At 41.6% G+C, this 16,060-nt stretch overlaps 1 protein-coding gene across 1 annotated transcript; it reads right to left on the bottom strand.

Annotated features, from left to right (window-relative positions):
• Positions 1-1,186: 1,186 nt before the first annotated feature.
• Positions 1,187-2,140, bottom strand: OR6Q1 (olfactory receptor family 6 subfamily Q member 1). Its single transcript, XM_001497265.3, has one exon. The coding sequence runs from the start codon at positions 2,138-2,140 to the stop codon at positions 1,187-1,189; it is 954 nt and encodes a 317-aa protein (XP_001497315.3).
• Between the last annotated feature and the right edge of the window lie 13,920 nt (positions 2,141-16,060).

Below are 16,060 nucleotides of genomic sequence, written 5' to 3'. Positions count from 1 at the left end.
AAAATCTGTCCTTCCCACAGACCCATTCCCAAGCTCAGCATTTGCCTCTTCCACATACTATAGCATCTGGAATCCACATTTAAATGATGATTGGCAGTATCTTTAGGAACGGACCTGTCTACATGTTGGGAACTACTTGAATTATAATTGTTTTTTTAAGCCTTACTTCAAGTGAGCTGACATTGCCATAGAGATCTTCTTAAATCAATTTTCAAAGCACCATTTGGTATAGAGGGTGGATAGGTCTGTATTTCAAATAAGAGACTATAGATACACAGGAGATAAGTGCATGGATCACATGGAAAATCAGCTGTGACTCTGGGGACTTTGTGGTAGAAACTGCTGGTTGTCTACCATAATTTGTCCTCCTCTTTTTCATGATAATCACATTGTGGGTGGGTATCTGGCTGCCTAGCTGTGGACTATTTTTAGCACTCTTGCAATTAGATGTAACCTATGGCTAATTTCTCCCCAATAAGGGTGAGTGGACATGATGATTGCTGCATCTAGTGGAGACACTTTAAGACACAGAGTGTGTCTCCTCTATTCTCTATACTCATCCTTCTTGCCCACTGTTACTCAATGTTGACCATGTAAATAATCAGAAAGCCCTAGATTGGGGGTGAACAAATGGTCTCTGTCACAACTACTCAATGCTGTCATTGTAACACAAAAGCCACCTTAGACAACACATATAGCATGACTGTGTTCTAGAAAACTCGATTTATGGACACTGAAATTTTAGTTTTATAAAATGTTTATGTGTCATGAAGTACTATTCTACTTTTGATTTGTTTTCAATCATTTAAAAGTATAAAAACCATTCTTAGCTCAGAGGTCATTAAAAAGAAGGGCTGAGCTGGATTCAGCCTGCAGGCCTTAGTTTGCCAACATCCTAGAGGATGTTGACCCTACAAGATGGAAGGAACTTGGATCCTTGAATGCCTTTGAGCAGAGCCACCCACCAACCTGGAGCACTCAACTTAAACTCTTGTAGGAAAGAGAAAATCTTCATTCTTTAGCTACATTGTAATTAAGTCTCTCTTGTTATAGCAGACTAGTGTTTTACTTTAACTAATACTTAGTCCATGAGTCCTGACTACCCAGGCTACCACTCCATTCCATAGTCCTCATCACTCTCCTTCTAAAGAGCCAAGGCAAGGAAACTCAGTCCCCACCTGCCTCCTCACTGACCTTTCCAAGACTTGAGAGAAAAGGCTCTGCCCAGAGCGCCCTTCACCTCCTTGTTGCAAAGACTGTAGATGAGTGGGTTGAGCATTGGCGTGACAATGGAATAGAAGACAGACACCACTTTGTTAAAGTTTATAGAGGAGGCCAGTTTGGTCCGGACATACATAAAGAAAAGCGTGCCATAGAAGAGGCTCACAACAGTCAGGTGAGCCACACAAGTGGAGAAGGCCTTCCAGCGCTCTGCAGCTGAGCGGATGTGCAGCAGGGTCCAGACAATGTTGCCATAGGACACAGCAATGACTGTAGAAGAGGCCAGGAGCACAGCCAGAGAGACCAGGAAGTCTACGGTCTCTTTCAGGGTGACATCTGAGCAAGACAAGGCTAGCAAGGGTGACGCATCACAGAAGAAGTGGTCAACAATATTGGGACCACAAAATGTCAGCTGGGACATAAGGTAGATGGGCAAAACAGGTGTGAGGAAGCCCACCAGCCAACAAGCAGCTGCCAGATGGATGCAGGTGCCCCAAGACACCAAGGCCCCATATCGGAGAGGCATACAAATGGCCACATAGCGGTCATAGGCCATGGCAGCCAGTAGGAAACACTCAGTTGCCCCAAGGAAGGTGAAAATGAAGAGCTGAGACAGGCATCCAGCAAATGAGATATTCTTTCCCCCATCCACCCCAACTAAACCAGCCAGCATTTTAGGCACTGTGACTGAAGTGTACAAGATTTCAAGGCAGGACAAGTGTGTCAGGAAGAAATACATAGGTCTACGTAGCCGGTGGTCCAAGCCCACTACCAAGATGATGGCCAAGTTCTCCACCAAGGTGAACAGGTACATAGTGAGGAAGAGCGAAAAGAAGAGGAGACGTGCCTCATGCACCCCAGCAAAGCCCACCATGACAAACTCTGTTACCTGGGTCCGGTTTGGGGTATGTGGCTGCATATGTGGGAGTGAGAGCTCAGTAGACTCATAGCCTCATAGATAATGACAGTTCAAAGCAAACCTGTAAGGATGTTGGACTGAAATATCTTTCACTTCAGAAAAGGAAAGGGAAGTCAAGACAATACCCCTACCCTCAAAGAATGTATAGTCTATGAAGGGCAAAAGAAAACAGACAATTTCAGGACAAAATGAAAAGTGCTGGATAGCAATAAGACAGGATATTATGGGAGGAAATAGTGGAGAAGCTCAACCGGTCTCGAGGAATCAGAGAAATCTTCCTGGAGGAAGGGCTGTCTAAACTGGAACCTGAAAAATAAATATAAGTTAGTGAGATAAAAGATAGTTAAGTAAAGAGGATATAACAAGTATGAAATCCAAGACACCAGAGAGAACGTGATGCATTTGAAAAATTTCAGGTAGATATAGTTTACCATGGAGGTTAAGAGCTTGGCTTTCTGATCAAGCATATCTAGCTTTTTTTTTTCTGGATTGGCACATGACCTAACATATGTTGCCAATCTTCTTTTTTTCTTCTTCTTCTTCTCCCTAAAACCCCCCTGTACATAGTTGTATATTCTAGTTGTGGGTCCTTCTGGTTGTGCCGTGTTGGACACCGCCTCAGCATAGCTGAGCTCCCACTGACAACCAGCACGAGCATGCCAGCCAGGTGAATGAGCCACCTGAGAAATAAATTCTCTAGCCCCCTAGTCGAGCTGGCCCAGCAGACACCAGCCTTCCCTGGGAGACCCTTCCAAAATTGCAGATTCATGAGCTAAATAACTGATTGTTGTTACTTTAAGCCAGTAAGTTTTGGAGTAGCTTGTTAAGCAGCAATAGATAACTGAAACAATTATGTACTGGTTCTGTAATCTTGGGTAAATTATTCAATATCTTTGATTCTTTGGAGGAAGAAATAGTGTTTTCCCTATGGTCACAAATGCCTGAACTGGAATTTGAATCCAGGTTTGCCAGGATCTAAAACCCTTGTTCTTTCCCCTAAAAAATAAGCAGATTCCTTCTGGCTTCGACGTTCCATGATTTCTTGGCATTGAAAGCATGGAGAGATACAAAATCAGGAAATGATCAAAGTCTTCAGATTCCTTCATGTATCTTCACTGTGCCTAACTCCATTCTTCAACATCCCTATAACAGGCAGTCCGTAAACACTGGCTTCCTGACCAAATAATTGCATGGCAGCCCAGACACTTGCTTCTGCTGGCTCCAGGAAATTTCAGGGCACAATTCCTGCACACTTCTCCCCTTTGCAATTTGGCTTATAATGTAACAGCCTAGGAACAGTGCTCATCTTTCCTAGATGCCTTTCCTAACAGAGACACTCACTGCACATACACACTGTAGAAGCCTGGCTTGACTTGCTGTGTTATAGACAGGTTGCACAGTACAGTTTTCTGAAATGTTCATTCTTTTTCATAGTCACTAAGAACATGAGAGTTAGAGTCAAGAAGATCTGGGATCAAGCCCTGGTTCTGCAATTTACTAGCTTAGTTGCCTCATCCATGAATTACTATTGTTTCTAAATCTTACTTGTCCTTCTAGCTGTCACTCAAGATTGATAGTCCCAACTTCACTAGGAAGACTGCCTTCCCTCATTCATCCAAGCTTGTATGCATGCCAGGCCAACAAATGCACAGGGCACCTGCTCTGTGTCAAGCCCCATGATGGACGCTGAGGGGCATCCTGGTACAGAACAGGTGCCCCCCAGCATCCACCATAGTACCTGGTACAAAGCAGGTATTGTCTTATAATAGTTTCAGTTTTCTGATCCATGACTTAGAAAGAAGATGCCCAGATCTGAAGAAGTTTGTAATCATGTCCAAAGAAGTTGAATTGAAAGAACCTGCTTTTATTATTCAACAGCTGAAGAAGTGGTAAAGAAGTGGGATATTTCTCACACACACCCCCACACACACAGAGTACAGATTCACGCTTCCCCTTCCTCCGTGTGGGGTAGCTGTTGGGAGTAGCTGCCCCACCAGAGGTGACAATCCCACCCCCTTGCATCCGGACAGTGATGCATTTCACCATGGGCTGAAATATTTAAGAAGCGAATGTGCCTTTCCCACTATCTCTTTCCCCATTCACAGGCTGAATCGAGAAGATTTTGAAACCTCAGTGGTGGTGGAACCATGAGACCAAAGGAGCCTGGATCCCTGAGGAAAGCTACTTATGCCTCCTAGAGCCAGGACCCAAGAACTTTTTCTGTAAAGGGCCAGAGAGTAAATATATTAGGTTTTGCAGGCCACATGAAATCTCTGTCACAAAGTCTTCTTTGGGCTTTTTTTGGGTTTTTTTCCACAACCCTCTAAAAATCTAAAACTCATTCTAAGCTCGTGGGCTATACAAAAAAAAGCTGCAAGTCAGACTTGGCCCACGGGCTGTAATTTGCCAATCCCTGTCTCAGACCCACACTGGACTGTTACATGAGCAAAAAAGAAGACTATCTTACTGTGTTAAGCTATACTGAACCTACCTGATGGACACACACACCACCCTGCCACCACCTAGCAGCCAAACCATCCCCAAACCATCTGCTGTCTCTTGATCTGCAGAGAGATGGGAGGGGACAACTGATACCCAGGAATGTATAGGTTGGAACATGGGCAAATGCACCTGTCCAGAAGCCAAGCATCCCTCACTTTCATCTTTAATTAATAAAGTACAAGGGGGCCCTTTCTTGAATTCCAAATCAAAAGCCCAATATGTCAACTAAATGACGCTAAGGATCATTCAACCAGCTCTTCCTCTGCTGCCCAATATCCAGTTGCATTCTTTGAGAAACCCAAGAAATTAACTCATGCTGCCAAATGGATTGAATTGTTATATTGAGAAAAATATTCAAAAAATTTAAATGAATAAAAATAATTGAATGGATGGCCTCCTACTTCATTTACTAACATATATGAATTCACTTTCATTCATTAAAAGAAAAAGAGAATCCCACAATTATCTGACCCTTGGCAAACTTTGAAACCAACAGCATTTTGAACCTATTAATTTGTAATTTACTGCTTTGGCTTAACCAGACTTACACGCCTGCCACTTCCTCATTCCAACATTCATCAAGAAGCCCCTGGGCGTCAGGCACTGTGCTAGGCACCAGGCCTATAACAGTGAATGATTTAGGAGCCCTGCCCCGGAAGAGCCCACAGTCTTTCAGGGGAGAAAGAGTAGTATTCAAGTGCCACAGAAGAACAGAGCAGGGGGCAGTTAATTTGGCCCAGAAGGAAGACAAGACAGGTGAGATCAGGAAACAATTCCCCAATCAGAGCACAGTGTGCAGGGTGAGGGAGAAGTTAATTCTTGACTGACAAAACCAAGTTCAGCTGGAGGAGAGTGAGGCGTTCCCAGAAAGCCAGGGAAGAAAGGTGTGAAAGTGGCTAATAGGCCCAGATGAATCTGTGAGCAGAGATTGTGAGGTCCATAGGGAGGCAGGAGGGCTAAGTGATTAAGACCATGGTCAGGCATTAGACTACCTGGTGTCTTCAAATCCTAGTCCCACCCCTTCCTAACTGAAATGCCATGATAAAACCTAGATGGTGGGCGATGTCCAACCCAATGGAATGAATTTCTGATAGAATGATTTAAGTCACCAGAGATGAGTTAAACGAGGAGAACTTTCTGGGCAAGAGTGTCAGGATGGACTGAGCCTCACTTCAGAGTCTCAAATCCTACTCTTCGTCCACCCCACCTCCATGCATCATGTGTTGGTAGGCAGATGAGCCTCCCTCTGAAAAAGGGAGAAGTGAGTAGTGTTTATTGAGCCCCTCCCAAGGGCTAGATTCCGCTGGGCTTATATCACCCCATTTAATCCTCACAACAGTGCTTGATCCTATGATCTATCCTTCATAAAGGTGTGATTTGTCCCGGGTTTCACGCAATTGGAAAACAGGCTCAGAGACAATGAATAACTTGCATCAGATCAGAGAACTAGTACTCCGCAGAGATGGCATTCAAACCCCAGTGTATTGACACAAAAGCCTGTGCTTTCCCCCCACACCATGCCATCTCCCTCTGTCACTTTTTTCATTTCACAGAATGACACACCCGCAACCTTGGCTGACGGGTCTGCCTGTGAGGTTAATTTCTCTGAGGCTCACAGCCCCGCTAGAGGATCCCCACAGGCCCCGCAGGTCACCGTGAGGCTCCCAGACCTACTAACAGCATCAGCCTCCTCTCCAAGGTTGAGAGAACTTTATCAACCAAGTGTCACATAGGGAACAAGTGGCCAACAGGAGAGGGTCATGTATTTCAATCACTGAAAAAGGGAGAGGCCGCACAGGGACTTGGCCTAATTTGATGTCCTCAAAAGATAGTGCTCCCTTGGCTAAAATTTTCCCTAACAATGTGGAAAAACAGTTTAGGGCCCACACAGGGAAATGAAATCTTGGTTACTGTAGCTATTTGCTTGTGCAGCTACGTGCCAATTCTGCTGAAAGAGGCTGGATTTCTCCCCGATTCAGTTCCCTCCACCAGGCCTCACCCCAAAGGTGAAGGGAATTTGAAAATGAATTTAGTAAGATCCAGACAATGATTTCAGAAAACCATCACCAAACCAAGGCGAGCAGGCAGTGGGCTGGGGGCCATGAGGCAGACAGGAGGCCCTAGGAGATGCCCAGGAGCGAAGCCCGGGGTCCTGCTCTTTGGGTCCCCTTTGCTCTCGCTCACCCCACGCCTGCTTCCCTGATTCCACTGCAACGTGACAGCAATAGTGTTTCTCACTCTTCGGCATGCAGACGGCCCCCTGAGTTCACAGCACCATCTCTAGAATCAGAGGAGCTGAGTTTGACTGGCTTTGTCAGGCACTAGCTGTAATTTGGGGAAAGTCACTTAATCTTGTTGAGCCTCAATTTTCTCATCTCCAAATCGGGGGCATAATGTGTACATTTGCAGGACTGGTCTACGGGGTCGAAGGAAACAGCCATAAGTGAAAGTTCAGGGCCTTTGCTCTTATTGTTCCCTCTGCCTTTCTGTGTGTCTTCCTCCTGCACTTCCTTCAATTCTCTGCATAAAGCCATCTTAACAGAGAGCCCCTTTCTGAGCACCTATCTGAAAATGCAACTCCCATCATTCTTTGACCCCCTTCTTGCATAGATATTTTTGTCACAGCCTCATTGTCATCTGTTAGGTGTTCATTTGTTTGTCTACAATATCATACATACCTGCAAACACGCAAAAGTAAGCTCCTTGAAGACAGTGCCTTTTTCTGTTCATCACTGTGTTGTGAGTACCAAAAAGAGTCACTGGAATGGATTCTGCACGCAATAAATATGTTGACATAATTTTAAAAAATGGATACATGCTTCAAGCATCATGTCGACCCAGCGTGCTGTTTCCTTTCCACTCCCAACTACCTGCTTCAAGGAAACAGGAAGGAAAGGAGGCCCACAAATACTTACAGAAGAGCCATCCAATTTGGGTGTCGATGTCCGTGCATCCTCCTGCCAATCAGCTCCCAGACTGAAGATGCTGGTGAGGATGATGCCCTGTGTACCTGGAGTAGCCCACTCTCACTGGCCTTGTATGGGAAATAGGTTGAACTGATTTTTACATATAATTTCTTTTTCTTAAGCTACTGATTTTAATTTTAAATTTCCTGAAAAACTGTACCATAACAGCTGTTTTCAAACTCTGCTCCACCAAGCCCTGGATTTCCTCAGTTGCCAGGTATTTGTGAAGGCAGAGGAAGGGACCTAGCACGTGGGGCTCCCACGACCCTTGCTTCAACCAGCTAGTAAGTGGCAGAGTCCAGAGGAGAATACAGCCTAATCTGATGCCGGAGCCCACCATCTTTCCACCACAGCACCTCCCTGGGGGTTGGCATTCCTAAAACCAAATCTGATAAGCTAACTTAATACTTCTCTCGTTATTCCAGGGGCTTCAATACTGAGCAGGCATGAGCTCCTCCTCAAATCTGCTCATGTATGTGTCCTCATGAAGGTAAAAAATGGGAAATGGAAGCATAAGAAAAGAAATGGGAAGTCTCTCCAGTCATATGTGCAACAGAGACCCCAGTCCTGAGGCAAGCTGGAGAGCCCTCTATAGTAGGAAGGAACTGAGGTGGGAATCTAGCACTCAGAGCTTCTAGCTCCTAATATCTACAAAGGAATAATACTCACTCTGCCTGTCTCCCAGGATATTATGTGAATCAATGAGAAAACGGATATACAAGTTCTTTGAAAACTTTAAAGATACACTCCGGGAAGGCCATCTTATTATCTTGCTTCCATTGCTTATGAGCTATGTGATTACTGCAGAATTTCAATAAAGGAAAGACTGGGGGATGGCGTTCTCAGTGGGGCCCTGGGGATGGCCTTGAAGCTGCGCTTGAATAACAAGCAAATTGATTGTTTAGACTGTAGGCTTATTTGAGGGGGCTTTAGGGGGCAGATGGAGATGGAGGGAACTAACACCCCTTGGCACTCCTACTCCATGTGAGCTTAGGCAAGTCAATTGAATTCTGTGAGCCTCCATTTCCTAGCTTGAAAAATGGGTTGATATTTAAAACCACAATGAGTCTGTAAAAGAGGTTTTGAAAGTAAAAAAACATGAGATAACATATTGGGAAAACTCTGAAGAAAGGATTGGTTATACTGAAGTCAGCAATTCTTACTCTGGATCCTGTATCTCTGATCAATGACGTTCTTTCCACACACTGTATTTTGTGTGCTTTGCATATGTGCTTGTTAGTCAGTTACTTAGTTAGTTAGTTAGCATTGGTGTAAACTAGAAGCTAAATAGCCCCTACCCAGTGCTCAGAGGTCTCTAGAAGAGCCACTCACCTGCCCCCTGCTAATTATCCGTCTCTTCTCTGTGTAGAACGCAAAGACCCAACATGCTCAGAATCTTGGGGCTGGTGACAAACGCAGCTTATTGGATCTCATTGTGTAACAAGGACCCCAAATGCAAGGATCATAGTGTCTCTAAACCAAAGGGAGTTGGCAGAGATGCACCATCACCTGAACTGGAAAGGAAAGAAACAGCGGTTGCAACTGGCTATAAAATGACTCCTACCCCACGTATGTGCCTCTAACATCCTAGGGATGACCCATGGGATCATGTCTCTACAGAGCTTTGAAGCATTCAGACGACAAAGGAAAGAAGATAATAATCGTGGAAAACTCTTCCCCAAGGGTGTGCACAAGCTACATGGGAGTCCCACGTGTGTAGACTAGCTGGACAAGTGCCGGTGGAGCATGAGGAGCCAATCAAGGAAGATTCCAGGCCAGCTAGACACTTGGCCAAGGTCTCTGACTCTGAACCACTCTGGAATAGGATGAAATGAAATCTCAAGAGCTCCAGATTTATCAAGGATGCAATGAGGCCTTCCTCTGCTAGGGTGGGTCAGATATCCACCACTTAACCACCTGCCCTTTGTCCCCAGGCAGGGATAGCCTACAGTGATAGCAATGGACATTACTGATCAGCCACTCAGGGCCAAGCCATGTGCAATACAGATGTGAGATACCCAGCCTCAATCCTTAAGGAGCTGCAATCCCCTAGAGGCTGTGACTAAGGGTCACTTTTATCCTGAATGTAAATGTGCCCAGTTGCCTTCCTTCCAAAGAACTTCCTCCAGAGCATTTGATGATTATCTACAGGCTGAGTAATCTTTTTCCCCAAAAGAGAATATGGCATCATTTCACTATAAAGCAAAGGAAACACAAGGGATGGTGAGTACCCGCTGCATTCAATTGTAGGAGACAGCTGAGCCAAAATTCACAGGGCCCACGGACCCTGTAGAAGACTAGTCTTTTAATATATCCTAAACACACAGGATCACTTCCCTTGCTTTCGTGTGACTTGGGTCCAGCCTTAATGTTCCAGGCGCAGACATCTTGTCTTCCCAACTAAACAATAAAGCTCCTTGATGACCACATCTTGTAGTTTACTGCATCCCACAGAACCTAGCGTGGTGTAGCTCAGTGTAAAACATCATAGGCTTGGATTTGAATCCCACATAAGCCTCTTCATGGATGGGCTACCTTGGACAAGTCAATCCCTCTGAGACAGTTTTCTCATCCCCAAAGTTAGGAAAATAATACAGGACAAGGATGTGATTAGAGATAAATGGGGTAACAAAGACGAAGGTTTCACTCAGCTAACAGCGGACCTGAGATAGTTGTACTATAACACTTTGTGCTGCTCTAAGAAGGGAGGATGTTGAACAGTGTCATATTCATGTCCCTGCTCAATGGAAAAACCCCTCTTCAGCTCTGACCCGGTTTGACCCAATCTGACAGAGACTCTTACTCCCCAAAAGTGCAAAGCGAAAAGCCCCCGTCTGCAAGGACAGGCGAGGGTGATCAAAAGCAGCTAAGAAGACCGCCATGCCAGGAGGCCAGGGGCATTTAGGAGGAGAGAACAACCCGGAGGACCAAGGAAACTGAGACAAATGACAAACCGCTGCTCTGAAAGCCAGGCCCCACTGGCTCCTGTCTTTCTCCTCCTCTCCTCTCACCTTTCAGAACATCTTATTTCTCTTCTGTCAGGAATACACGGCTTACAATGTAAACCAGTCCAGCTTCACTGATTTCTTAAGTTTGGTTACTCTATCTAATGTCCCAGTTTTACACCACAGAAGTCCAAACGTGAGCAATTAAAGGCAGAATTCTCCTCTGTGAGTGAGGGTAATAAAAGAGGCTTTGAAAGATCATGTTCCTTCTATTTTCCTCTTGACAGAGGAATCAAATAGCCCAGCCAAGCCCAGAAAGCAGGACACGTAGAGGGGAGTCAGCAGAACGAAAACTGACAAAGGAAGAGGAACGCAGACTGGAGAGAAAAGCCGAGGGCCTTCACCACTCTGCTGAGAAGGGATTTGAAATCTCTGCTTGTACTTGTAATGTTTGTATATCATTACGACGAAGTGTGCGGAATTATATTTAGTTCTCAGTCCACTATAGAGTCTCTGACTTCTCAAAATGATGTTTTTCAAAGACAAAGTCTGGCGTGGTATTTTACAGGTATTCTTTGTAATGCATTTTTATCATGAAATAATTCAAATTAATACACGAGAAGGAACATAATACAATAATAACTATGTACCCAGTACAACTTTATCAAATGTTAACCTTTGGCCATTGTTATGGACTGAATGTTTGTGTCTCCCCAAACTTCTTACGTTAAATCCTAATGTCCAGTGTGACAGTATTAGGAGGTGGGGTCTTTTAGAGGTAATTTGGTCAAGAGGATGGAGCCCTTATGAATGAGATTGGAGCCCTATAAAAGGGACTCCAGAGAGCTCTCTTGCCCTCTTTCCACCGTTTGAGGACACAATGAGAATTTGGCAGTCTGCAGCCCAGAAGAAGGCCCTTGCCAGAACCTGACCACGCTGGCTCTCTGACCTCAGACTTCCAGACTCCAGAACTGTGGGAAATAAATTTCTGTTGTTTATAAGCCACTCAGTCAATGGTATTCTGTTATAACAGCCTGAACTCAGGCAGCGATATTTACTTAAGGTCGTTTTTTGTAAAAATTCAATAGATTGGTAGATTAGAGAGAGAGAGGTAAAAGCAATGCAGATACAGTGGAGATCCTCTGTTTACCCATTTTCAATGCCATCACCCCCAACTCCCTCCTCAGAATTAACCAATATCATAAATTCAGTATTATCCTGCTCAGGTGTGATTTATACCATTTGTTATCCATAAACATTACATTATTTTGTTCTGCATGTCTTTAAAATGTATCTAGAAGGTATAAAACTCCATATATCACTTTGTAATTTGCTTTTTTGATAGAACATTGTTTTTAATATTTTTTTATGTTATACTTGCATCTCTAGTTTGTTCATTTTAATTTCTATGTCTGTTCTGTTGTATAAAAAAACGCAATTTACTTATTCATTCTCTTGCCGATGAGCAATTAAATCGTTTCTAATTTTTTGTTATTCCTAATAATGAACATTCTTGTACGCTTCTCGTTGTGCACATCTGCAAAAGGCTTCTAGGGGAGTGGTTCTCAAAGTGTGGTCCCATCAGCAGCATCACCTAGGAATGTGTTAGAATGCAAATCCTCAGCTCCTTCCCCAGGTCTACTGGATTAGAAACTCTAGAAGTGGGGCCAGAAGTGTGTGCTTTACGGAGCCGTCCAGGTGATCTTGAGACAAGCTGAACTTTGAGAACTGCTGTTCCCGGGTGTCTAGCTAAATGAGCATCTCTCCAATGGGGTCGCCCCCACTGTATTCCCATCGGCAGTGTTTGAGAGTTACCTTATTTCTCATACAAAACCAACACTAGGTAATGCAACCTCTTGCAGTTTTGACCATCTGAGGATAAAGCATCACATCAAATGCTTATTGACCACATGGATTTCTTCCCCCATACATGCCTGCCTTCCTTTTTCTGTTGAGTAGTTTCTCTTTTTTAATAACTTGTAGAAATTCTGTTATTTTCTAAACATGACTGCTTTGTTATATAATCAATATTTCCCCAGTATTTTAACTTTGTTTATGCCCCATCTTTAAGTTTTATGTAGTAAAATGCACCTCTTTTCCTGTATGGTTTGTACTTTGGTACCCTAACTAAAATGTATTCTAAAAATGTTTGGGTTTTGCTTTTTACACTTAGGTCTGTAACGCAGCTGGACCTGATCTTTGTGTATGCTATGAAGTAAAGATCTAACTTTAGGTTTTTTCCCATATTGATAATATCCATCCCCATTAATTGATAATGCCACTTCTGTCGTATAACTAGGAGGATATTCAAAGAATTGAACAATCTCATGGTTGTCAACGAAACTTGTTTTCTTAATATTACTATTTATAGTTCTCTTTATTTCTTGAATAGTCTTGCTAGAGATTTACCTATTTTATTATTTTCCTTTGTTTCTTTTTTCAAAGAACAAACTTTTGGTTTGGGGTTCTCTCTAATTTTCTATTTCATTAACTTCTTCTCTTATATTTATTATTTCCCTCCTTCTACCTTCATAGGTTACTTTACTGTTCTGTTTTATCTACATTTTTAGTTGAATACAACTCATTTATTCTCACTTTTCTTGTTTATAATGAACTCAATTAATCTCTATATTTTCCTCTAGATACCACTTTAGCTACATCAAGTAATTTTTTATTTTAGTACATTTATTATTGTTCAGCTATAAATATTTTATTATTATGGCACTTATTTCATCTTTATTCAGAGCTTCATTCTCAAGTTTCCCAATAAGTGGAAAGATGGAGAGAGTAAGGATATTAAGCTACTTCTTATGATTTAAATTTCTAATTTAATTGTGTGGTAAGATATTGGGGCTACTATGATATCAATTATTTGAAAGTTGTTGAGATTTCCTTTTTGACTTCATGGTCAAATTTTACAAAGATTCTATCTATATTTGAAAAGAATATAGGTGCATTTGTGGGTGCAAAGTTTTCAGATACATATACATACATATTAGATCTCACTTGCTAATTTTGTTATTCAAGGCTGCTAAATCCTTCCTAGTTTTTGTCTGCTTGATTTATGAATTGTGTCTATCCCCAGCTGTGGTTTTCTGACTTTTTCCTTATAATTCTCCAATGTTGCTTTATTTACTATCATGCTATAATATATGACATTGTATTGGGTGCATGACATTTCAGAATTTTTATGTCTTCTTGGTGTGTGGTGACATGTATTATTTTGTAGTTTCTCTCTTTATCTCTATTAATGTTTTTTGCCTTAAGATCCATTTTGTCTTTGGTTAATTTTGCTATGCTAACTTTTTTTTAGTATTTATGTTACACATCTTTTTTCATTCTTTTATTTTCAGGCTGTGTGTGTGTGTGTGTGTGTGTGTTTTCACTCTGTGTCTTATAGGAATCATAGAGCTGCATTTTGTTATCTATCTGATTGCTTCTGTCTTTTAATAGATGAATTCAATTCATTTCCATGTTTTGTAATTTAGTAATTTAGACTTGATTATATCATTTTGTTTTCTGTTTATCATCCTTTGCTTTCCTGTCTTCTGTTTTCTGTTGTTTGATAATGTTTATTCTCTTCTGATTTGGAAGCTAGAAGTCTTATTTTAACAGCTACTCTGAATGTTTTAACCTATATATTTAACTATAAATTTTCTGACAAAGACTACAACTATTTAATTCCTCTCAACTTCAATAAATCTTTAATGTGCTTTAAATACCTCCTGCCTTGAGTAGTTCCCCACCTTGTTATTATTGTTTCATAAAACAAACAAATAATTTTTAGACTCTAACCATTAGTTAAAATTTTCAACATGTTTTATTAATCTCTTTGTTCACTAGAACAACTCACTTGGTTTAGTTGTGTGTGGGAATAACTGCTGTTTAGAGGATATCTGCTTCTTACATTCCACATTCTCCTTCTGGTTTCACTTTTCTATTTCTGAAGCAAATTTTAATAGTCTTTCAGTGAGAATCTGTGTGTAGTAATGTATTTAGTGTTTGCATGTCTAAAAATGTTTTTATTTAACCCTCCATCTTGAACAAATTTTAGCTAGTTGTAAAATTCTAGGTTGATAGTTTTTCCTTCAGCACATTAAAGTTATTATTCCACTGTCTTCCAATGTCTGTTATTATTGATAAGAAGTTTTCTGTCAGTCTGTCATTCCTCTGTATATAACTCTTCTTGCAGTTTTTATCTCTACTCTCTGTGCCACATTCTGAGTGAATTCCTATAATCTATCTTCCAAATTCTCTACTTCTTTCTTTTCCTCCATCTGATCCAGAGTTCATCCCATTCATTGAGCTTTTTTTAATAGTGGGGTTTTTCTTTTGTTTTTGAGGAAGGCTAGCCCTGAGCTAACATCTGCCACCAATCCTCCTCTTTTTGTTGAGGAAGACTGGCCCTGAGCTCACATCCATGCCCGTTTGCTCTACTTTGTATGTGGGATGCCTGCCACAGCATGGCTTGACAAGCAATGCCATGTCCACACCCAGGCTGCCGAAGCAGAACATGTGAACTTAACCACTGTGCCTCCTGGTCGGCCCCAAATATGTGTTTTTTTAAACAAATAATACATTCATATGTTTCAAATTCAAAGGTCATACAAGGATAAACAATGAGAAGTTACCCTTCCTCTTCTACTTCCTTTCTGCCACTCAGTTTTCCTTCTCAGAGGCAACCAATGTTTTCCATTACTTTATTCTTCCTGAGATACTCTATGCATATATATGGAAATGCATGCACATACACACACACACACACACACACACACACACACACACACATATAAGGAGAGAAAGTCTTTTTTCTCCCTTGTATACACAAATGTTGGCATACTATTCATACTTTATTTTGCCTTTGTGCACTTGAGAAAATATTGTGAGGATTGTTTCATATCAGTACATAATAAGCTTCATCATCTTCTAAGGGCTTCATAGTGTTTCACTGTATGGATGAACATAATTAATTCACAAGTCCCCTGAAAATGTTGTTTCCACTCTTTTGCTATTAAAATAATTCTGTAAAATCAACACGTTTTACACCTTAAACTTACGCAATGTTACAGGTCAATTATATCTCAAAAAGCTGGAAAAAAGTAAATAAGTAATAAAATAAGATAAAATCAAATGATTCTGTATTAAATAAGCTTATGTACATCATTTTGTGCTTGTGAGGTTTTTTCTGTATGATATATTCCTACAGGTTAAATTATTACTTCTAAATATGTGCATTTATAATTCTGTGCATTCGAATTAAATTTTTAGGAAATGTTTTATTTTTATTTTGTTCAATTTTTGAATTGGTAATACATATAAAGAGTACAAAATTCAAAAGAAGCATTGCATGTATTTGTAGGCATATATGTATGTGTAGGAAGACTTCACCTATTCAGGCTAATTAATATTTTCTTCTGCATTCAAGTCTATGAAGATCAGAAGGCTCTTGCCACACTATTGACAGAAAGACACACTAGGGGCCGCCCGGTGGCATAGTGGTTTAGTTT

This window comes from Equus caballus, chromosome 12 (assembly GCF_041296265.1).
Source record: "Equus caballus isolate H_3958 breed thoroughbred chromosome 12, TB-T2T, whole genome shotgun sequence".
NCBI classification, from domain to species: Eukaryota; Metazoa; Chordata; class Mammalia; order Perissodactyla; family Equidae; genus Equus; species Equus caballus.
The sequence above is the reverse complement of the archived record's forward strand: the minus strand, read 5'-3'. Positions and strand labels throughout refer to the sequence as shown.

Excerpts from the sequence above, each read along its gene's own strand:
- OR6Q1 (XM_001497265.3), bottom strand. The coding sequence starts at position 2,140 with ATGCAGCCACATACCCCAAACCGGACCCAGGTAACAGAGTTTGTCATG.